The sequence below is a fragment of the Oryx dammah genome, unplaced genomic scaffold (genome assembly GCF_014754425.2).
Source record: "Oryx dammah isolate SB20612 unplaced genomic scaffold, SCBI_Odam_1.1 HiC_scaffold_16, whole genome shotgun sequence".
NCBI lineage: Eukaryota > Metazoa > Chordata > Mammalia > Artiodactyla > Bovidae > Oryx > Oryx dammah.
Genome location: NW_024070200.1, coordinates 61,653,547 through 61,679,601, shown reverse-complemented (window position 1 = coordinate 61,679,601; position 26,055 = coordinate 61,653,547). Strand labels below are relative to the sequence as shown.

General features: G+C 37.3%; 1 protein-coding gene across 1 annotated transcript in view; it reads right to left on the bottom strand.

The window, feature by feature from the left end:
- The window catches only part of LRRC28 (leucine rich repeat containing 28), an 89,472-nt gene extending 78,450 nt beyond the window's left edge, over positions 1-11,022 (bottom strand). The window contains exon 1 of the mRNA XM_040257135.1: positions 10,782-11,022. Within this exon, the coding sequence (XP_040113069.1) occupies positions 10,782-11,022 (241 nt within the window). The remainder of the gene's footprint in view (positions 1-10,781) is intronic.
- Positions 11,023-26,055: the final 15,033 nt, after the last annotated feature.

Genomic DNA, 26,055 nt, shown 5'->3' with positions numbered 1-26,055 from the left:
ATCTGTATAAAGAGCAAAATAATGCTGTCCCTTACTTTTAGTGAAAACTACTAACAAAGTTTATAAATTAACAAGCAGAATTCTTGGCATACATCCTTCTCCAGTATATGGCAGTTATTATTATTCTCATTACTAGTGACACATTTGGAAATATGTCCTACAGTACAAGGCCAATTAAGAGAAAATTCTCTTCGGCATGAAGCAAAAGGCACTCTTTTCTATACTTTAACTGCACAGAACAGAGTCGGAGGCAACTGCCTCTAGAGACGGTGATTCATCTTCCTAAGCCAAGGACACAAAGTGGGACATGACACAGGAAACAAATTGAATGGGGCTACATGTAACGATCACAATACAAAGTTAAAGACAAGCTGGCACTGGCTAGTTTTTCTATAGTTTAGTTTTCTTTCCTATCCTAGTTTTATAGGGGAAAAAAATGAAGAGTTGATGATTTTAAAATACTGTTTGGTTTAGACCTCATCTCAGGTTTTCAATATTCCAAAGATTTCTGTTTATACCTCCAGACCAATTTGTATATGGAATATAATTTTTTATATATGCCCATAATAGGATGAATTGTTTTCTACTGAAGGCAAAAGAAAACATGAATCAACTGTGTTCAAACTATACTTTATATACATTATACTTTATACATTATACTTAATATATATTATACTTTAACCAGTATAATGTCACACAGACATAAGTATTTAATACAGACATTCAAACTGTGCAAACAACACAATGTCAAATAGAGTAAGAAAAAGCAGTACTGAAATTACAAGATGTCGTGGGCTTTGGACTCTGAAACCTGGCTTTTTCAATCAAACACTCCAAGCCAGTTACCTCCTGTGTGAAATGAAGATAATAATACCTATGACATGAGTTTGTTATGAAGGGTCAACAATCTAGTCCCTTGAATAACAGCTGGTACTCAACATCTTAGTCTTTTACCTCTTTCCTGAATATAAAGTGAAGATCACAAAACAGAGTGTAGGAGTCTAAAGAGAACCAGGCAATCCTCGCTTTAAGCTGACACAGCACAGCCTGCTGGCGAGGCAAAGACACCTAAACAATCAGCAAGGTCACAGGCTATACAGGCAGGGCTGTGACAGCCTCTTGAGAGTGTGCTCTCGCCAAACCCGTCAGCTGGCAAAACCCCAAGCACAATGGAATGACATTTTTAATCATGATGCTGTTGAAATGTTAAGTATTTTGTGCAAGAAAAAGCTTTGAGCTATTTCTTCTATTCTTATAACAGAAAATCTTCACCCAATAATTAACTTTGGAAGAGATCATTAATTTACTACCTAATAAGCTGTTTGTTTCTTCCATTAATTTCAATGGACCAAGAGTTTTCAATAAATAATATTGGATATTGCAGTAATACTTTTAAGTTCCTGTGCAAAAACTGCTCTGTACATGAATTTTATAAATCAAAGAAGTTGTCCATCTGCATAGATGTTAAAGCAACAAAGAAGTTTTTCATGTGGCTTTTTAAAGTGCTGTTCTGTGTCTAAAATGCTTCCCTTTTTTTCTTTCAGACTCAGAGATCAAAGTATTGTTACTTAAAAATTAGCAAAAGCTAGCAGTCCTGCATAAACTCCAGTTCTCTTTCCCTCTCTGTTTTGACTTCAAGGCCCTGACATATGCAGTCCACATGGCTGAAGAAGGAACAAAAAGCTCCTGTGTGTTGAGGCTGCTGCTCTTTTAACCACACTGCAGAAGCAGGCACAGGATGACAGCACGCGCCAGACCAAACAGGCTCTGTTTACTGCACAATGACCAGCTTGCAGCTCATTCACTTCATCAGAAGGAGAATGATGTATTCTAGTCAACAAAATTAGGGGGCAATGGAAACCAGAACATGAAAGCAACAGACTGAAGTAGGCTGTTTGGAATGTTCTATCAATGTTATTCCGATTATCATGGTTCAATACATCAGATTATTAGTCACAATCACATTTTTATTTACTATAAAATCTGGGTTTCTTCACAATGAATTCAGAATAATTTACAGTGTATTCCCAAATCATCTTTAAAACTAAGTCCTTATATGATGCATTCGACACAGAACTTTTTGATTACTTTTTCAGAATCATTAATTATTTAAAGTGCTAGTTTCTCTAAATAGACATACACACACAACCATTTAATCTTTTACATAATCATATTCTTTCTGGTCTATTCAACTTTTACTAAACAATATTTCACAGTGAATTATGATTTAATTATGATTTAATACTTTACACAAGATCATCAATGTTAAAATAAATTAATTTCAATGAATCTGAATAACTGAAGGCTTTCTCTGCAGTTGGTTTCAATATTCAAGCATCAGCATCTCTATTTGCACTGCACAGTCAAGTAATAGAGAAATTATTACAAGCAATGGGCATGACTCTGTGCTAGATGCTTAGAGTACAAAAGTGAAGACACATGCTGCACCAACCCTTTCTTACCACGACCCTTTCTTACCGTCTAGTCAAACAGTAAATGTAGTTTATGCTGACTGGGTGCTTATGTAGTATTTATGAGTGATACAAGTGTTTTAAATATATCTTACTTAATTCTCACAATAGTCCTACAAAGTAGGTACCAACATACCCCATTACTGAGACTTAGACAAGCTAAATAGAGTTTCTAAGCTCAAGACCATACAACTATTAAATGGTAGAGCTGGAATTTAAAAGGATGCCTGGGACCTCCCTGGAGGTCCAGAGATTAAAACTCTGCACTTCCACTTCATGGGTTGCGGATTCAATCCCTGGTCGAGGAACGTAAGATCCCACATGCCGTGCAGCGCAGCAGAGATAAATGAATAAAAGCATGCCTGTCTCCTTCACCATGATATTACTTAAGCCGCCTCCCTTAACAGATCATTTCCGTACAAGCAGGGGCCCCCTACATAACACAGGAAGTAACACTACCTAGCAGATGGCATGGGTGCAGTGGGCACCTGAGGACAGGCATGCCCAAACATCCAGATGTGATACCAGGAGACACTGACAAGGAGCTAAATGATGAACAAAATATCCCTCCACTTTTGTTAAAAGATCAGATAAGTGGTGGGGTGGTTCTGACTTACAGATTTAGGACAGCAACTTCAAGAAATACCAAGAATTCCTTCGGAGAAGATCCTAGAGAAGGAGTCTTGAGGCTGACTGTCCGGCACAGGCTTGGGAAATATATAGGAGCACTTCTTCCAGCCAGGGGAGCCAGCACTGAGAGCAAAACGTCTTCGCTCTGCATCTGATCTTCAGCTCTTGCTCAGCTATTCTCTTTTTCCCTAAATTTAAGAACTTGATTGAAAACTATGACTGACTTTTGTCAACTGACATCTTCCAGACTCTGCTTGTACTGCATATTCTTGTCACTATTTAAAAAAACAAATTAACAAAAACTTTGCTGGCAGAGATTCTGTTCATGAATCTAGCCCTCACGCTACTTATTTTGGTTCCACATCTGTATCTTTTTAAGAATGAATAGTAATTCTTTTTCCTAACTGATAGTTGAGGAAAACAGTTTCAGTTTTTTCATATTAATCATTGCCTACCCCTGGTGGCTCAGACGGTAAAGCATCTGTCTACAGTGCGGGAGACCCAGGTTCGATTCCTGGGTTGGGAAGATCTCCTGGAGAAGGAAATGGCAATCCACTCCAGTACTATTGCCTGGAAAATCCCATGGACAGAGGAGCCTGGTAGGCTACAGTCCATGGGGTCGCAAAGAGTTGGACACGACTGAGCGACTTCACTTCACCCCAAACCCTATTCCAAAAACTTTGAGAAAAATACACACTTGTCCCTTTAAAGCTCACCTACTCTAGGTGAACTTTCCTCTTCATACATTAGCACAGGAAAAGTCAATGTCGGTCCACACTAGAGAAGCTATATTAAATAATCCTATCAACTCAATCATATTAAATAATCCTGTTTACACTCTAAGAAAACCTTAAGGTAAGAGTAAAGGTCTGAAATTATGAAAAAACAAAGCAGAGGAGATTCATTAAGATAGTGGAAAAAGTCAAATGAGTAAGTCACACCAGGATGCAAATTTTTTAAAAATAAATACTTGCAAAGAAAGGAGCTCAAAAGAATTGAACACCCTCTTTCTTGAAAAAATACACATTCCAGAGTTAAAACTTTGCTCCCGAAATAGGGTCTATATAAACTTTAGTTAATAGAATACGTCTCTCTCATTTCGTCCCACTACTAGTTTTTGAAACTTGTTTTCAAGCCTTTCTTTTCTCCTTTTTCATTATGTCTTTGATTGGAGACCTGCCCAACAATCCCTACAGAACATGATTTTAGGTCCCTCCTTGAAAAGCAGAAGATACCTTCTACTCAAACATAAGACTGATTCCAACCTCTGGGCTTCTGGTCTGAACCAGAAGAAAACATTTTAGTGCTGAAACATATTTAAGGCTGCAAACTTTGCAGATTATTCCCATTAAACAATGACCTCAATGCAGAACTTCTTCAAGTTGCAGATCAAATACATTCCACGGTTCAGTAAAGTACAGTTTACATTCATCTCTAAGTCTGAGATTAAGGAATTATTAACTGGTTTCCATCTGGTGTCCATACTGGAGTTTAAGTTTGAATAGCTTCACTTTGTGGATTTAAATATTTTCTTAAAAAACAGTAAACAGCAATTCTTTTCCTGACCTTCTAAGCAGATACAGAGAAAGCAGGAATGAGAAGCAACAGTGAAAATAAGTGTAGTTAGAAAATTGCGTCATTTATATACCATTTGCAAAAACAACAAAAAGATTTCAGCATGGGCTTTGAAAATGTCTACAAGCTACTTTCTAATATTGCACCGATACTTGGCATAAATTTTTTTTCACCCTACACAAGGCATCCTATTCCTACAAAGGAAAAATTACTACAGCTACCACAGAAACTAGAGTAATCTTCTGTTATGTGATAAAAAGTACAGTTTTATATCCCTATAAAAGTTACAGGATGTAGCCCACAGTAATAAGAAGGTATCATTTTACTCACAGTCCAAGTCCTTGGCACACAGAATAACTTTTCCTGAGAAAATAAATACTTTACTACTAGAATATCCAAGGAACAACAACTCTTGGACTGATTTAGAAACATAAATAATTTCCCAATAGTAGGAAGCTATTTTCTCACTAATTTTTGGGCTTACGACATGGGAGTCCACACACCAGGATACTCTGTTTATCTCAACGTCACTTGCCAAATGTTTTTGGTTAAGAATTCATTCACTGTTTTCTAAATTAATACTCAGAAATTCCACCTGCCATTGTGGGTGCAACTTTTGTTATCTTAAACTACAGAAGTTCCTGACATTGAGTTTAGCTGACACAGCACTTCCTGGGGGCAAACTAAAATGCTCTTCCACAGTCAATTTGTACACGGGCAACCTCACGGAACTTGTATCTATTATTCAACATTAAATAAGTCGTAGACATTACTGAATAATGGTTTATTAGTTATGCAAGAGCAATCAGTAAACCTAGTTAAAAAAAAAAAACAAAACCATCTTAGGGGAAAAAATCCTTTTCTTTGTATTTTCCTATACTTTCAGAAGCCCAGAGGAGAGTCACATCTTTATGAGCTATTTGGTCCACAGAGCTATACTGAACCAACAAGACTTCTATTAAATCTCATAGCACAAGGCTCATGCAATTAATTTCCTTTCCTCCTCACTGACAGTCAGCAGTGGGAACAGGGCTTCTGTGTGTAGACTAGTCTGTCACTCAGCTGTCATGGTATAGCTATAACAGGAACATCCTTGTTTCTTGATACAACTTTTCATCTTAAAAAGAACACACTCCATGGGTGTTAATGATTTAGATAGTATTTTAAGTGAGTTAAGTCATCTGTACTATAGCTTGTGTAACTGCTTTATGAAGAGGCTATAATCTGACGTAAAAGCCCCATTAAAAAACTGCCTTGTCCTAAAAACTGCTTTGTCCAAAGTTCTGTGGCAAGAAACTGAATTCAGTAAGTAGCATTTCTCTGATCACAGGCAGAGATATCAAAGATATTAAAGATATTTCATGAGCACTTAGCTCCTACATTAGAATCATGGTTAAACATAGGAGCCTTCTATTTGAAACCTTGAGTTGTGTGTATGTGTAGTCACACTGTATCTGACTTAACTACATTACAAAGGCGTCCCTATATGCTGATTTCAACAATTCAGTTCTCTGAGGAAAGCTGGTGCGAGCAGCTGCCTGCTCGTTTTACTCTGTCCTGTATAGCTCTTAGCATTAGACAGTTTTGCTGTATTAGAGAGGAGTTGAAGGAAAGGTTTCACGCACACAAAGTCCATGGAAGGAAGGACAGCTATGAACTTGTTTTCTTCCTAAAGACTTAATTAAATTCCCTTTCCAAATCTACCGTCCATGGTGTTGAAAACAAAAAATCAAAACCATAATCAGACTGAGAAGATTGCTGATACTTCTGTCAGCTTCGACTTCATCTTCTCAGAGTACGTGGTCTCTGCTCTCCTGAAGCCCTCTGGGCAACCTCACCCTGTAGCTCTCCGGTTGTCTCATCCACTTCTTCACTTCATCCAGCCCAACAGTGGAGAAAGGCCCCCAGGGCTTGTCTCAGTTATCTGGCCCTTTACTCATGCTGTTCTCAAAGAACCCGGTCTGAGACCAGGGCAGAGCACTGCTCCAGGCAGCCTGCTTCCTGCTCACTGGACGGTCTTCACCAGATCCTCTTGCCTGCATGACTTTCTAGCAGGGAGGAAAGCCTGCCCACAGGCCTGTGTCCAGCCACGGCTGAGAGCCTCACGAGCTCGGACGGCGCCCTGGGGAGTGTGGAAGCTGCTTCCGCATCTTTGGCCGTCCATGGTCCCAGGATTGAGAGTTATGGAGAGCCTGGATGTTGGGAGGGACCCTGCTCAGAACCCAGTGCAGACCTTCTTGCCTCTCTTTGATAACATATTAACAAGTTCAGCAAGGCTTTGGGGGCGACAAGAAGCCTGGAGATAGAAACTAACCGGTAGGGCTCTCCTCACCACTGAACACTGAGTGCTGAAGAAGAGATGCCCACATCCGTAGCCACAACAGCACCAACACAGCGTATAGAGAAGATGCCTTAGGGCATAAGGGAGGTGTCAAAGCAGAAGGCAGCCGAAGTGCAGTGGACTCTATCCTCCACCCACAGCCGTTTCTATCATCTTGCACCAGCCACGGCCACTTAGGTCAGCTGCTGCTGTCACCGCACCCCTTGGCACCTCAAATGTTAACAGTGGTCAGCCATCTGCAGGGACGGGTTCCCTCTCTTCTCCAACACCCCTGTCATCCCAGCACATGCTGCCCTGTCTCCCTGGTGAAACAACAGGTAGGAATGAGCGGAACTGACTAGGGGGATGAGGAGTCACGGCTGGAGGAGATAAAAAACAGCTATCTTATGTACCTTCAACAATCAAATCCCTTATGATTATACAGTGGAAGTGAGAAATAGATTTCAGGGCCCAGATCTGATAGATGGAGTGCCTGATGAACTATGGACGGAGGTTTGTTGACATTGTACAGGAGACAGGGATCAAGAACATCCCCATGGAAAAGAAATGCAAAAAAGCAAAATGGCTGTCTGGGAAGGCCTTACAAATAGCTGTGAAAAGAAGAAAGGCAAAAAGCAAAGGAGAAAGGAATGATATAAGCATCTGAATGCAGAGTTCTAAAGAATAGCAAGAAGAGATAAGAAAGCCTTCTTCAGCAATCAATGCAAAGAAATGGAGGAAAACAACAGAATGGGAAAGACTAGAGATCTCTTAAAGAAAATCAGAGATACCAAGGGAACATTTCATGCAAAGATGGCTCGATAAAGGACAGAAATGGTCTGGACCTAACAGAAGCAGAAGATATTAAGAAGAGGTGGCAAGAATACACGGAAGAACTGTACAAAAAGGATCTTCACGACCCAGATAATCATGATGATGTGATCACTAATCTAGAGCCAGATATCTTGGAATGTGAAGTCAAGTGGGCCTTAGAAAGCATCACTACAAACAAAGCTAGTGGAGGTGATGGAATTCCAGTTGAGCTGTTTCAAATCTTCAAAGATGATGTTGTGAAAGTGCTGCACTCAATATGCCAGCAAGTTTGGAAAACTCAGCAGTGGTCATAGGACTGGAAAAGGTCAGTTTTCATTCCAATTCCAAAGAAAGGCAATGTCAAAGAATGCTCAAACTACCACACAATTGCACTCATCTCACATGCTAGTAAAGTAATGCTCAAAATTCTCCAAGCCAGACTTCAGCAATACGTGAACCGTGAACTTCCAGATGTTCAAGCTGTTTTTAGAAAAGGCAGAGGAACCAGAGATCAAATTGCCAACAGCCGCTGGATCATGGAAAAAGCAAGAGAGTTCCAGAAAAACATCTATTTCTGCTTTATTGACTATGCCAAAGCCTTTGACTGTGTGGATCACAATAAACTGTGGAAAATTCTGAAAGAGATGTGAATACCAGACCACCTAACCTGCCTCTTGAGAAATCTGTATGCAGGTTAGGAAGCAACAGTTAGAACTGGACATGGAACAACAGACTGGTTCCAAATAGGAAAAGGAGTACGTCAAGGCTGTATTTTGTCACCCTGCTTATTTAACTTCTATGCAGAGTACATCACGAGAAACGCTGGACTGGAAGAAACGCAAGCTGGAATCAAGATTGCCGGGAGAAATATCAATAACCTCAGATATGCAGATGACACCACCCTTATGGCAGAAAGTGAAGAGGAGCTAAAAAGCCTCTTGATGAAAGTGAAAGAGGAGAGTGAAAAAGTTGGCTTAAAGCTCAACATTCAGAAAACGAAATCATGGCATCTGGTCCCATCACTTCATGGGAAATAGATGGGGAAACAGTGGAAACAGTGTCAGACTTGATTTTTTGGGGCTCCACACTCACTGCAGATGGTGACTGCAGCCATGAAATTAAAAGACGCTTGCTCCTTGGAAGAAAAGTTATGACCAACCTAGATAGCATATTCAAAAGCAGAGACATTACTTTGCCGACTAAGGTCCATCTAGTCAAGGCTATGGTTTTTCCTGTGGTCATGTATGGATGTGAGAGTTGGACTGTGATAAGGCTGAACGCCGAAGAATTGATGCTTTTGAACTGTGGTGTTGGAGAAGACTCTTGAAGAGTCCCTTGGACTGCAAGGAGATCCAACCAGTCCATTCTGAAGATCAACCCTGGGATTTCTTTGGAAGGAATGGTGCTAAAGCTGAAGCTCCAGTACTTTGGCCACCTTATGTGAAGAGTTGACTCATTGGAAAAGACTCTGATGCTGGGAGGAATTGGGGGCAGGAGGAGAAGGGGATGACAGAGGATGAGATGGCTGGATGGCATCACAGACTCTATGGATGTGAGTCTGAGTGAACTCTGGGAGATGGTTATGGACAGGGAGGCCGGGTGTCCTGCAATTCATGGGGTCGCAAAAAGTCGGACACGACTGAGTGCCTGAACTGAACTGAACTGATGTACCTTCAACATAACTCTAAACTAAGTAGGATAAATGTTATCATTTCTGGTTCCAGATAAGGAAAATGAAGCTGAGAGAGGTTTGGTGACCTCCTCCAAGTAATGCTCTATGAAGTGATGGAGAAAGTCTAGAACTTGTATCTTTAGATTTGTAACTTGGTGCTTGTCCACTATAATTGTTCTACAAACTGTGGTTTATGCAGCAGGGGTATATTTATTTTCTAATATCAATTTATATTCAATAATTTGCTCACTTGAAAGAAAGCTCTGATTTCTTAGGAATGTAGCTTGCTTCTGAAATGGTTTTTACTTTAGCTTCTTAATTTTAAAAAAGAATTTAATTATATGTATAGAAAAGTAATCTTCTTAAATTGGATAATTATTTATTATTACTCAAACTGATGTGCACATCTCCCATAATTTTCAATTCTGTCAGGATTTAAGTTTTCTTAAAGATATTTTTTATTGAAAATAATTGTACACTGTACTTTGGTAGACTAGTAAATTATTCACTTCATTGCTCTCAAGATAAATTATTCATTTTAAAAATGCTTTTATGAATAATATCATATGATGCTTATTCTGACAGTTTAGGGTTCTGTGGGGCTTCAAATTTTAATTTTTTTAAATGGCAGTTCTGTTTCTTACAAGTTAACAAAATAATCCAGTTTTTAGTGAATATTAATGCATTATTTTATTAAAGGCCTATGTTCTTTAACACATCTTATACTGAAATGGGCTACTACAGAAATCTATAGTGCACACTATGTTATTTATTAGCCAGGGTGACATTTCTAGCTCAGCAGGCAGTTCAAAAGTCTTTAAAATTGTCTGGTCTGGTTGTCTGGCAATACTAATCATTAGGATACTCAATGACATTTTTTCTACATGGAAGCTAACGTCTAAGCAGATATATTTGCACAGTAGCTATTCTTCATCTTCCTCAATACCACTTGCCAATTTTATAGTTTTATATATATAAAATATACATATATAATATGTATTTGCATATTATATATACATACATTTTAATTCCTTTCTCTGAATAAATCATCTCATGTTTCATATTTTTTTCTAAATAAATTTTTCACACAGTTTTTTTAAACTATGATATCCATAACAGAAATAAACTTTATTTGTTAACTGGGAATAATGCTTTGTTCACTGCAAAAATGAATTTAGAGAAGCATCTTCAACATAAACACAATAAAGGAAACAGACTAATCCTTCCCAGTCAAGGAAACAAAGGCTTTCCATCTTATTCTTTAGATGTTTTACATTGCCATACAAATAGGATTACTTACCAAGTGGCAAAAATGCAAGACGGTTTCCAGCCATGGAGAGCTCATTGAGGCTGGGCAGCTGGCAGAGGTGGCGCGGCACACACCACAGACGATTTCGGTCCACAGTGAGGTACTGCAGAGAAAGGCACAGGTGAAGCCTCTCGGGTAAAGTTAGCAAACGATTGGTAGAAATGTCTAGTGTCTGCAGCTCCTTCAAATCGCCAACCTCTACAACCAAAATCAAAATTAAGATAAATTGCATCCTGATTAAATGAATTAATTAAATAAATAAAATAAATCAATACTGTAACAGTTCAACCAAATAAAATTAGTAGCTGCTACTACTTCCACAGACATGAATACTGACTGAAGTGCAGGAATTAGGTCCAGTAGGCAAATAATCCAACCTAAGTAGATATCTTTAAATTAGTCTGCCAGAATTTTTCTAACAGGGGAAAAGTGCTGTCATGGAGAAAGGAGAAACACAAAGCGATGACCCTGGGCCAAGTCTGTTACTATGGCTTCTGCTTCCTGATGAATCAAAAAGTCATTGCAAATGTGAAAGAACAATTACAGTCACTTCATGGTATCTGGTTCTTGCTACTTCAGTGGTTTTTTACCTTCTATTGAGGTAGATAGTAGGAGACTTAAATATATATATATTACAGTATCCCAGTAAGTGCACCTTGTTCATGTGAACTAAGTAGAACATTTCTGGACTAAGCATGAGGACAGTTTTTGAAATTTTCACGACAGTAAAAATTATGATAATAATATGCAATTATTGTAACATTTTTAGATATTGTCCAGCCGTGTGGTTCCTCTTTTAAAGCCCAAAGTATACATTTCCTATGAAGATTCACTTTAATTCCACCTAAAGGAAATCCTCCCATTTAACGCCAATATTCCTTTATTATTGGTGCCTATATTTGTAATCTATTCCATGACAAGTACAATTATGTCCCTGTCATACACTAACTGACACTGGCTGAAGGTGGGCGGGAGGGGAGCTCTTTACAAGGTATTCCGTCCTTTCAGGGAAAACCGCCAGGAAGCATTGAGAGCAAAGGAGGTTCTGCTAGCCAGTCTCTACAGGAAGGCCGTGACTCTGTCCAGGACTGCACGCCTCATCCGAGGCTCTACAGGGAGCACTCTGCAGGACATGCCTGCTCCTCTCTTTCATGGGACTCCCACGCTGAGGACCCCTGCAATGCCCTCTCTCACTCATCTAACCTGACCTGACAAGTTGTTCCTCTCAGGTTAAGGTTTCTCATGATCCGGCCACTTGAACACATCCCTCTGGATACATTACAGTTTGTTCAGGCCTTGGATTAGTATGAGCAATGCCTTCTCCATAGGAGAGAAAATCTTCTGCCCTCTTAGATGTCCAATTGCACAGATTAGCTTTTCTTATTGGCAAACAGCTTGGTAAACTATGGCTCACAGGCAAAATCAGACCCACGGTCCACTTTTGTAATGCATGCAAGCTAAGACTGGTCATTTTTAAGGGTGGTGAAATTCAACAACAATGATAAGAACAACAACAACTACATATACACATATATGTCTGTGTGTGTATATATATGACAGAGACTATAGGTGGCCTGCAAAGCCTAAAAATATTTAGTATCTCATCATTTACAAAAAAGTTTGCCAGTCTTTGTTATGGACTCACTCTTAACAGGAACATTTTTAATAACTGTTTTTTATAAAAGTAATACAAGTACAAAATATATTAATTTCTAGTTATTTTACTAATACTAGAAGAGATTTGTGATAAGCTGAGAAGTTCACACTTTATTTTCTAATTTCCCCAATACTACACAAAGACATATTTGAAGACAGGAGACAGGATTCAGTGAATGTTTGTGACTCCCAATAAGAGTTTTGTTCTATTTTTACCAAACTGATGCACAAGGGGGTCAATTTCACCCTTGGCTCCATTAGCACAGTATTTCCTCTAGCGAAGTCTTGCTGCCTGTCTATTCTTATTGCTTCTGATGGGGCATGCAGGGTGAAGGAATTGACAGAAGAATTATGTTTTAGAATTGGACGAAAACAAAAAGAAACAAGGAATCTTCCTGACCTCACTTTATGAAGTTATTATGGGAGTGAAATGGGACAGAAATGCAACCAATCAGCTTACACACCACGGGGGCCAGGTGCTGAGAGAACAAGAGAAGATATCTGCCACTGAGAATCACACTACACATAAAAGACCCTGTGTGATAGGAGCTGGCAGGGGGGACGGCGGGGAGGAGCTAGATGACGGGCTGGAGATGCTTTTGCAAAATTTATCGAAGGAAATGAGAACTTGAATAGGTCAAAAAGAAAATGGATATAGCATTTCAAGCCAGGCATGGAGATGGGGTTGAAAGCATAAGGAAAGGCATGCAAGTAAAAAGATAACTACAACATGCACAATGACTACTTGAGACCTGACAAGTACCAAAGATACCAATGGGAAAAAAGGAGAAAATAAGCTCAATACAGAGGGCTTGGTGGAGACATGGATGATAACGAATATTGGTGAGAGAAGTTTGAACTTATTACAGTAAGAACATAACACTTCCTGAAAATTCTCAAAGGATGAAGGGGCTCTTTTGGAAATGTGAAAATGGTAAATACGCAGAAAGCAATGAAACGAAAAGAGAGAGTCAGATGGGGAAACAAGGAGACAGCTGATGAGAACAGAGGCAGTGTGATAGAGTTTAAAGGTAAATTCCAGAGAGGTTTGAAGAAAAGCAGAGAGTAAGTTTGGTTGGAAATGGAAAATAGTTAAACAGGAAAAAATCAAAGATCATTTTCAAGTTTCTAGACTATTATACTCTAAGTCAATCAATGCTAATAACATCCTTTCTGTAGGAAAAAAATTTTAAGTATGTCAATACTTCTGAATTACAGTACCTATAAACCCACCTATTTAAAGGAATTTGAAAAATCCATCAAAACTCACATGGGAGCAAGCAAAATAAACTATTTTCATTATTAGTTCAAAAATAATTAAATGCATAAAACAGTGTTTTGACATGGTTGCAAAAATTACTAAGGCTGGAGGGGGTGTGGGGGGCAGGGAAAAAATTAGGCTTGCGACCGCCCATCATTTTGATTCAGTACTGTCTTATTGTATTGTGAAATGAGGAAATAAGTGATTATGAATTTAAGTTTCCTATAATGTGATTATTTACTTTTTAACAGATTAATATTCATACTTTATTTTGATAGATAGGCAGACATTTTCAGATATTAAAATTAATAACACTTGTGACAAAGAAAATGAGAATACATAGTGTCAGTATGAATGAAAGGTCAAAATACTAAGGAGTGGGAAGATAAAAGAGAGCTGACATTTCTTATTCCCTATAAGTTATGAATAAGACTTAAACATGCAGGACTGCATTAAATGAACAAATGTACAAAGAACATTTTTGTCTAAGTAGCTTACTATATAGGCCTTTTCATCTGTTAGAAGAAAAGTGAGCTAATTATTACTCCAATTACAATACTGAGTACTATATATAATATGGTTGGGAAATTAATAATTCTGTCATCCTATGAAAGTATTTGGGAAAGAGAGTGAAATAAAATTAAATAGCCTTTCAGGAGAAGTGAATTAAACATAATTTTCATGACCATTTTACAATAGGCCACAAATATAAGACTATATGTGGCATCTTTATCTCAACAAAATAAAAAAATATATACTTGTTAAGCTCAGCTAATGGGAAGCACATTTTTAGAAAACAATAAAGTCAAAACAAACTTTGTCTAAGATTCTAACTTAAACACAAGAGACAGGAAATAAACCTGGGGTGGTAATGTATCACACAAGAATACAGAAACAGAGTCCAAACTATGGGCTCAGGTTAAAAACTGGAAAGCTATTAGCCAATCAGAAATCTAGCAAATTTGGTCAAATTCAGACGCTACACTGAGGCCAGGACAACAGGATACTCATATATTTTGCTGCTCTTTCTTCATTCCTGAAGATCCAAGCTTCCTGATCATATCACTTCCACCAGCCTGAAGAAATTTTATTTCTTTTAGAGCAGGTATGCTGGCAACTTCAGCAATCAATGCAAAGAAATCGAGGAAAACAACAGAATGGGAAAGACTAGAGATCTTTTCAAGAAAATTAGAGATACCAAGGAACATTTCATGCAAAAATGGGCTCGATAAAGGACAGAAATGGTATGGACCTAACAGAAGCAGAAGATATTAAGAAGAGGTGGCAAGAATACACAGAAGAACTGTACAAAAAAGATCTTCACGACCCAGATAATCATGATGATGTGATCACTAATCTAGAGCCAGACATCTTGGAATGTGAAGTCAAGTGGGCCTTAGAAAGCATCACTACAAACAAAGCTAGTGGAGGTGATGGAATTCCAGTTGAGCTATTTCAAATCCTGAAAGATGATGCTCTGAAAGTGTTGCACTCAATATGTCAGCAAATTTGGAAAACCCAGCAGTGGCCACAGGACTGGAAAAGGTCAGTTTTCATTCCAATTCCAAAGAAAGGCAATGCAAAAGGATGCTCAAATTACTGCACAATTGCACTCATCTCACATGCTAGCAAAGTAATGCTCAAAATTCTCCAAGCCAGGCTTCAGCAATACGTGAACTGTGAACTCCCTGATGTTCAAGCTGGTTTTAGAAAAGGCAGAGGAACCAGAGATAAAATTGCCAACATCCGCTAGATCACGGAAAAAGAAAGAGAGTTCCAGAAAAACATCTATTTCTGCTTTATTGACTATGCCAAAGCCTTTGACTGTGTGGATCACAATAAACTGTGGAAAATTCTGAAAGAGATGGGAATACCAGACCACCTAACCTGCCTCTTGAGAAATCTGTATGCAGGTCAGGAGCAACAGTTAGAACTGGACATGGAACAACAGACTGGTTTCAAATAGGAAAAGGAGTACGTCAAGGCTGTATTTTGTCACCCTGCTTATTTAACTTATATGCAGAGTACATCATGAGAAACGCTGGACTGGAAGAAACACAAGCTGGAATCAAGATTGCTGGGAGAAATATCAATAACCTCAGATATGCAGATGACACCACCCTTATGGCAGAAAGTGAAAAGGAACTAAAAAGCCTCTTGATGAAAGTGAAAGAGGAGAGCGAAAAAGTTGGCTTAAAGCTCAACATTCAGAAAATGAAGATCATGGCATCCTGTCCCATCACTTCATGGCAAATAGATGGGGAAACAGTGGAAACAGTGTCAGACTTGATTTTTTGGGGCTCCAAACTCACTGCAGATGGTGACTGCAGCCATGAAATTAAAAGACGCTTGCTCCTTGGAAGAAAAGTTATGACCAACCTAGATAGCATATTCAAAAGCAGAGACATTACTTTGCCGACTAAGGTCCATCTAGTCAAGGCTATGGTTTTTCCTGTGGTCATGTATGGATGTGAGAGTTGGACTGTGAAGAAGGCTGAGTGCCAAAGAATTGATGCTTTTGAACTGTGGTGTTGGAGAAGACTCTTGAAGAGTCCCTTGGACTGCAAGGAGATCCAACCAGTCCATTCTGAAGGAGATCAACCCTGGGATTTCTTTGGAAGGAATGATGCTGAAGCTGAAACTCCAGTACTTTGGCCACCTCATGCGAAGAGCTGACTCATTGGAAAAGACTCTGATGCTGGGAGGGATTGGGGGCAGGAGGAGAAAGGGCCGACCGAGGATGAGATGGCTGGATGGCATCATGGACTCGATGGACATGAGTCTGAGTGAACTCCGGGAGATGGTGATGAACAGGGAAGCCTGGTGTGCTGCGATTCATGGGGTTGCAAAGAGTCGGACACAACTGAGCGACTGAACTGAACTGATGCTGGCAACAAATTCTCTTAGCTTTCCTTTTCTCTGGGAATGTCTTTATTATCACTGTAATTCTCAGTCTTTTCATTAGATACAGAATCCTGGGCTAACCATTCATTACTTTCAGTACTTTAAAGATCATGTTCCACTATCTTCCAGCCTCCCATGGTGTCTGAGGAGAAATCCACAATTATCTGCATCATTATTTCTTTAGGTGTTTTCAAGATTGGTTACTTATCTTTAGTCATTAGCAGACTGATTATGATGTATCTGTAAATGGCTTTCTTTGAATTTATCCTATCTGGGGTCTGCTGAGCTTTTTAAATTTGAAAATTTATGTCTTTAACCAAAGTTTTGAAGCTTTAGAATTATGTCTTCAAATTTAAGAGTTATATCTGGGTAAATATAACAAACTATCACATTTCTCCTTTTAAGTTGTTATGCATAACTGCTGAAAGCATTTCAATATATGATAAACTACTTAGGATAAGTATAACAAAGATTAGTGGGGTAAAGTAAAAGTAGTTCCAAAGCAATTCTGAAAGACTGGTATACTGCAATAATTAAAAATAAGATAAATACCAAAAAAAAAAGGATAAACCTAAAAAGCCAATAAATGAATTAAAGCAGAAAACAAAAATACACTCAATACAAAAAAAGGCAGGGAAAAGAAAACAAAGAAATAAAACCAGATGTTACAAATAGACAACTAATAACAAAATGACAGGCCTAAATCTAACAAGATCAATAACAACATTAAAAGCAAAGAGCCTAAGAACACCTAATAAAACAGATTATCAGGCTGCACTTTAAAATAAGACCTCAGTATATTCTATCTAAAAGGATTCCATTTTAAGTATAAATACATAGATGAACAAAACATAAATAATACAACCATATACCATGCAAACAATACCCCCCAAAGCTGGAACTTCTAGTACAATAGAATGAGGAGGATGTCAAATCCTCTGCTGAAAAAAACAACTATAAAATCACTCAAAATTATCAAAAGCAACAATTTCAGCACTCTGAAAACTGACCTGTGCTTTTCAACAGAGAATAACTTATTCATGAAAAACTACTGCACTTTGGATATGAAGAACAGAAATCTGTGGCATGCTTCCTTTGGATGGTTCCCATTCTCCCATCCAGCTTGGTTAGGATAATAGTTCTAATACGGCAAGGTAGGCTGCAAACAACCAACAGCTTTACTGATGGAGTGGGCTAACTTGGAACAAAAGTCACAGGGTTAATTTGGAATGAAAGTGAAAAACCCATACCCAGTACTGTTGTCAATAACAATTAGGAATCTTGGTCACAAGCAAACATGGAAGACCAATACTTTTATCAGTTGAGGGGTTGCTGGTTGGGAAAGCAAGGGAATGGGCAGATGAGCCAAAAATATAAGAAGGAGGAACAGGATATAAAATGGTAAGAAAGCATTTGATAGACTCTCCACATATCCCAGGCTGACTAGAGTGGTGAGCAAGCTCAAGGGAGACCACAGAGGGTCAAGCTATTTACATATCCCAGGTCCATTAACTTGCACAGGTGAACAGAAGACAACACAAGACTCAACAGAATATAAAGGCTGGGGCAACTTGAAAATTGCCTAAATGTTAAATGTGTTTCTGAACCCAAACACACAGCATAGAGCCTTACTAGGTCAAGGTGTTCAGCTACTACGTTACACAGACACAGGGCCAAATCATAAAAAGACAGGTTTAAAAATTAAAGCAAAAACATTAGTAAAAAAAAATCAAAAAAAAAAAAAACACAAACAGAGACATAGTCATACATTGTGGAGGAACTGGACTTCATGATTTTTTAGCCCAGGAAAATTACTAAGATAAACAAATAAATAGATAGCAACAATCTTCAGGTAGGAAAAAATAATCAGGATCCAGAGTTGCTACAACATATATTTTTTAATGTACAATTTTTTAAGATTAGAAGACATGCAATAAAACAGAAAAGCGTAACTCATGCTCAGGCTTCCCTGGTAGCTTTAGATGGTAAAGAATCTGCCTGTAGCGCAGGAAATCTGGGTTTGATCCCTGGGTGTGAAAGATCCCTTGGAGAAGGGAATGGCTATCCACTCCAGTATTCTGGACTGGAGAACTTCATGGACAGAGGAGCCTGACTGGCTACAGTCCATGGGGTTGCAAAGAGTGGAACACGACTGAGTGACTAATACACACACAACCCAAACTCAAGCAAAAATGGGTAACGGAAAACAGAAACTGGTGCGAACTGGATCCAGATGTTGGATTTACCAGACAATGACAGTAGCTATAATAAAGAGCAGCTATAATAAATATATTGAAAGAACTAAAAGAAAAAGTTTAAAGAATGAGATAAAATTATGACAATGATTCAAAAACCAGAAAACATTCTCAATAAAGAGAAACAAGAAAATGGAAATTCTTGAGTTGAAAAGTACAAGTGAAAAGAAAATTCATTAGAAAGCCTTACCAGCAGATTTGAATAAGCAGATAAGAAATCAGTATAAACTGGTAACAAAATTTATCCAAAGAGAAACTAGCAAAAAAGACTGAAGTGAAGTGAACAGGGCTTTAGAGATCTGTAGGATAAAACCAGCTGCAAAGACGTATGTGTGATAGAATTCCTATAAAAAGGAAAGGAGGATGAAAAGGAAGAAACACAATATTTTTTAAAATAGTGGCTATAAATTCAAATTTTGATGAAAAATATTACACTGAAGATCCAAGAAGCTCAATAAAACCCAAGTGGGATAAACACAAAGAGATCCAAACTTATACACATCATAATCAAACTGTCAGTCAGTTCAGTCGCTCAGTCACATCCGACTCTTTGCGACCCCATGAACGGCAGCACGCCAGGCCTCCCTGTCCATCACCAACTCCCAAAGTCCACCCAAACCCATGTCCATTGAGTTGGTGACGTCATCTAACCATCTCATCCTCTGTCGTCCCCTTCTACTCCTGCTTTCAATCTTTCCCAGCATCAGGGTCTTTTCAAATGAGTCAGCTCTTCGCATGAGATGGCCAAAGTATTGGTGTTTCAGCTTCAACATCAGGTCCTCCAATGAACACCCAGGACTGATCTCCTTTAGGATGGACTGGTTGGATCTCCTTGCAGTCCAAGGGACTCTCAAGAGTCTTCTCCAACAACACAGTTCAGAAGCATCATTTCTTCAGCACTCAGCTTCTCACATCCATACATGACTACTGGAAAAACCATAGCTTTGACTAGATGGACAAAGTAATGTTGGCAAAGTAATGTTTCTTCTTTTTAATATGCTGTCTAGGTTGGTCATAGCTTTTTTTCGAAGGAGCAAACGTCTTTTAATTTCATGGCTGCAATCACCATCCGCAGTGATTTTGGAACCCAGAAAAATAAAGTCAGCCACTGTTTCCACTGTTTCCCCATCTACTTGCCATGAAGTGACGGAACCAGATGCCATGGTCTTAGTTTTCTGAACGTGAGCTTTAAGCTAACTTTTTCACTCTCCTCTTTCACTTTCATCAAGAGGCTCTTTAGTTCTTCTTCACTTTCTGCCATAAGGGTGGTGTCATCTGTGTATCTGAGGTTATTGATATTTCTCCCAGCGATCTAAACTGTGAAAGACTAGAAAATCTTGAAAATAACAAGAGAATAATGACTGACTATGTTTAGGGGAACAATACACATACATGCCAAGATCCACTCTCTCTACTCAGGTATCTAACAAATGTAATAATGCAAAACAAACAAAAAGTATCAAGACTGGAAAAGAAGCAAAACTTTCTTTATTCACAGATGACATGCTCCTTAGGATAAAATACTAAGGAATTCATAACAACTATGTATATATATGTTATATATATAACAACATGATTGAATCTCAAATGCATTATGCTAAGTGAAAGAAGTCAAACTCAAAGGGTACTTATGTATAGTTCCATTTATATGATATCCTGCTCAAACAGTAAAGAATCCGCCTGCAATGTGGGAGACCTGGATTCGATCCCTGGGTTGGGAAGATCCCTGGAGGAGGACATGGCAACCCACTCCAGTATTCTTGCCTGGAGAATCCCCACGGACAGGGGAGCCAGGCAGGCTACAGTCCATAGGTTGCAAAGAGTCAGACATGACTTAGCAACTAAGCACAGCACACAGAAGTAGAAAACAGCAGTGGTTTGAGGCCTGGCAGGGCGCATGAAGGCTGGCATAAGGGGCATAAAGGAATCAGGAGGGTGCTGAAACTCTTCTATATTGTATTGTAAAGATGACTACATAATTCAAAAGAGTGATTTTTCCTTTATGTTAAAAAAAAACACTAACAAAAATTATTTTTTTAAATTCTTTCCAAAAGAATACCTAAAAATAACATTTCCATGAAACAAATTAAATGTGTACATTTAAAAATTCCATATGCTGATCATCTGAACACTGTAAATCAGAATAATTATTCTTAGTATAAATTCATATAATTTAATCAGTTCTTAGCTGTTTAGATTTCTAATAATGTTTTACTTGCATTTTTTGAAGTCTTTTACAATATGGTACTATGTTTCTTTTTAATAAAATTGTTTACAATTAAGTTTATTACCAATTAGTCTCATGACACCTTCAAAATATTTATTGCTATGCCATCTTGAAATTAATGAAGTATTACTGATGTAAAGTTACAATGCATTCTTTTTGGAATACAAGTGGAATCCTACTCTTTTCAGCTGGCCTGGGTCATTACATCACTTCCCAGTAAGTAAACATCAGTTTGGACACTTTATTTCTTTAGTGTGCTTACAATAATCCTAACTTCAGTTATTTGCACTATTTACTTTCATGCTAAATATACAATACCTTAACTTTTCAGTTACTTATAGAATATCCTGAAAATGATTTCATTACTGCCACATAGTAAGTACCAAGACCGAGCCTAAAAATAACATTAAAGTGGCGATTTCAAACAAAAAAATAATAAGTCTCCTTTAAATCATCATTCTCTGCTACTGCATACTGACCTAACCTAAAATTTAAATGGGAATGGGAAGGAAGCCACCCACTCCACACCAAGCCAGTGGCCACAGAGTCAGTAACAAGGCCTGATACTTTCAAGCACTGGCTTTTTCTGGTGCCACTAAAAACAGCTCTAAATTGAGATCCAAAGCACACTGGGTTAGGAACAGCATACAGAGAAATAAAAGACAATATTTCAATGCCAGCTAAACTCCATTCTATACACAGTAAGTTCCTCTCTATATTCATTCTCTTTTGCTTGATTGCACAGTGAAATGCACATATTCCACTATGCAGAAATAGGTTCAAATCATCAGCTGTGCAGTTCTGGGTTATTTACTCAAACATTTAGATCACTGGTTTGATGTTAACTTAAAAATCACCTGTAAAAAGGAGACAGAACAGCACATCCCTCAAATGATTACAGGAAATATCTCATATAATTCAATGGTATATGGTAGAAAATCAATAAATAGTTCTATTTTTTCAGCTCACCATACTAAATAATATTTTAAATGTAAAATCTGAATATAAATATCTTTTTTAAAGCAGCTTTTAGCAGAAAAAAGCTTTTTCAGGGAAGAGCTCTCTGCAGGACGCAGCTCTTTGTCTCATCAACAACTTTAAGCCAGGTACCCCCATGCTCCACACATCTCTGGCTAGCACATCTTTAAGATCTTTCGATCACACAATATTTTGCCTAACTTGTTGGTTCTTTCCATAGATAAATAAGTAGTAATGAAGAATAAGTAATTAACAAATGACCAGATCTCTTCTATTTAAAAAAAGTGTATATATATATATAATAATCCCTCTTATTTTATGGTTAACATTTTTTGAACTGGGTAAAGACCAAATCTGGGAACACTACTATAACTTGGCAATTCATCTACAGGTAGAGAAAAATAGAGAGCAGAGGCTGTTAAGTGCCTCAGGACAGGCCACACTGCAAAATATGTACCGAATCTCTCTTCTCTGACTCCACTCTTACCACCCTGAACCAAGCACCACTATTCTCTCTTACCTGAACTCAACAACTGACTCCTTTAGTCTTCCTACTTCCATTCTGGGCCCCTCCAATCTATTTTATACACAGAAGCCAAAGTAACACTAAAAATAGATTACAAACAATATTGACAATACCAAAAAGTTCACTGAGAAAATCTATTAACTGTTCTTTTGCCTGTTATAAGCAATAAACAAAAAGAACATTTTAAACTAAGAACAGCAAACCAGCAATTAAGAAGTTCTCTTATTTATGAAAGATAATTAAATGTAATGTGGGAGCTTCAAAATAAAATGCTCCAAAATATATGACATGTAAGAAACACAACAGAAACTGATTTAGCTTGAATATTTGTCTCGGTATCAAGCTTTTCAATTAATTCCTTCCCAACAGAAATTTTAAAATCTTAAAGACATTGCTTCAAAACAGAAAATCACTTTGTTTTGACATTTTACCTGGTACTTTGCCTATGACTAAATTGTGCACTAAACTTTCACTGAATGTTCTTCAAAATAAGTTATTTGTCAGGTGTTTATTATTTATCTAACCAAATAGTCAATATGACATTTGAAGTACCATACCTAGCAAGATGTCACTGAGAGTACTGCAGAAGACAAGAAAAAGTATCTAGGAAAATATTCTTGTTAAGTGGCAATTATAACTACTATTAGAGACTCATTGGAAAAGACTCCGATGGTGGGAGGGATTGGGGGCAGGAGGAAAAGGGGACGACTGAGGATGAGATGGCTGGATGGCATCACCAACTCGATAGACATAAGTTTGAGTGAACTCTGTGAGTTGGTGATGGACAGAGAGGCCTGGCGTGCTGCAATTCACGGGGTTGCAAAGAGCTGGACATGACTGAGCGACTGAGCTGAGCTGAGCTGAGAGAAAAATGACATGTCTTTTCTTCAGATATATTCTGTCTAAGAAATGTAAAGGCTTTTATTCTAAAACTTTGTATCTTTATTATTGCTTTGTGTCAGTACATGGACGACCACTTGGAAAAATCCTTTATCTTACTCATTCTGTAAGATTTATGGAGACAACCTACGTAGATTTTCACTTTATATTTTAGTGATTGTCTATTTCACAGATTTCTTCTAGGTAGGCTTTTTTCCTCTTTACTAAGGTAGCACAATGGAGTTTTTAGGCTTTGACCTGAATGAGACCACCAGGTGTCCATTGTTGGCATGAGACTATTATAATCACTGTCTCAAGAAATATCATTGTATCATAGCCCAGAATAAAAATTTATTTTTTTAATTCTACTACATTGCAGAGAATAGCTACAAGCAATCCACATCTTGCTATCTGAAATGAATAATACTGTTATAATAATGATTGCTTTCATCTCACTTTCTAAACCTAAAATAGGGGAAAATTTTAGAGTGATAATTTCTAATTGATTCACTCAAGTTTATTTCTTTGAAATTCCCATGAGAAAACAAAATGGTTGACAGAACACTTATAAATCAATGGAAAAATATACCATTGGTTTATTTTTGCTCAAAATATGAACCATAGTTTAAAAACAATTCTCCATCAATTAAATGAATTCCAAATTAAATTTTAAAATATAACTGATTTCTAAATATACACTCTTTAAAACAATCTCAATTACCATTAAGATGAGAAATTTTACATTAGAGAAATCTTAATTTGTACTGTTAATATAAAAGCAAGTTCCTTGATTTATTACCTGCTACTGAATGAAAAAAAAAAAAAGTACTCAATATGAAGGCTAGGAAAGAAGCAAGGGCATAAAAAGATGTTAACTTTTCATTTTTAAACTTTCCTCTACTATTTATTTCTATGCTCAAATATTACTTCTATAAAAATACAGAACTTAACTGATCACATACTACTAATATGGTACTACATTACATACTTTGGGATTCCTTAGAATAAGAGATGCCACAATTCTAAACCCCTGTTACTCTAGGGTTTTTAAAAAACTTATTATTATATTTATTTGGTATAGGAGGGATCACACAAAAATCTGTGATTAAATTCTAAGAATCTGAATTTCCTAATGTCATTTCAGTTCACTGAAATAAAACAGAAAGCAAAATCTCATATATGTATATATATACACACGCAGCACTGCTATACAAATCTAGATTGCTGAAGGTTTACAAGTTCTGTCATTATAAAATAAAAAAATTATACAATTTCTGTTAAATTTAAGTATTACATAAAAATTATATGGTGCTTCTAAAGAGAATACATAAAATTATTTTTTTTCCAGATTTCTATTTATTGATATTTATTTCATATTTCTCCAACCATTGAAAAAAAGCTGAAGTAGTACCACTGCTTTGCTACAAGTCAGTCAATATACACTGGAGTTCAAAACTTTTTCTTGCACTCTATAAACCTTCTGTTGTGCATACTGCATTAACAAAGAGATCAAACACCCCTCAAAACAGAAACTAACAGAAAAATGGAACAAAAAGAACAATAAAGCAGGTAAAGAATACTAAACAGTTCAATGTGAACAGATGAGTCATGGCTCTCTAACTTGTATTTCTTTCAAAAATTAGTTGTACATAAAGTTTCTAAGAATATTAACATTTTCCAAATTCACTTATTTAGGATCTACTCATCCTATTATTTGAACCGGCAGTTTAGTACAAAATAAGAAATTATGTCAAAACAATACTCAAGAAGCAACTTTAGAAAAAGAACTAAAATAAAGCCCATATTTAATTTTTATATTAATTTTATAAAAATACAAATATTTCCAATAATAGTGTGACAGCACTTTGGAACACTACTTACCTGGAGCAATGTTTACTCCCAACTATGTTCACAAGACCACCAGTTTAGAGGGATGTCATGTTCAAATAAGTTTAGGAAAAACTACATGCTATACTGCTTATTATAATACACACTAGCTTTTTAAAGAACAGTTATCCAGTCAGGAAACCCATTCAATTCTGAATCACCAAAAGTTCCCCATTTATGTGGCCACAGTATACTTTTTTCACAGAGCATGTAGAGGAAGTTTAGAAAATGCTGATGATCAGCATTCACGGCATGTTTTCCCCCATGGAATCTATAAGCAAGGTCTAACACTCAAAATAGTAGTAGTAGCAACCTTTTTTCTTTTTTTACTTTTGTATAGGGAAAAAAAAAGAATTATGTTGCATTCTGCTCAAGAAAAAGAAAATTAAAATGTGCTGCCAAACTCTGGCTTTAGTATTTGTGGTCACTGTGACACATGTATACATATGGCATTGGAAAGACCCCAATTATCAAAACCTGACATCCAAGCCTCAGCCACGGTCTTTTAAATACAATTTTTCATATATTTTATTATATTCTTGAAGCCCTTCTGAAGAATGTTCAGAGAATTTTACAATCAAGTCTTGTCTAATCTATCTTAATAATTCTGTCCCATCAACCATCGACTTTACACTTTTTTCCTTCTAGGCAAACAGGCATTTCAGCCCTTTATGGGTCATAAAGTTTTAAAG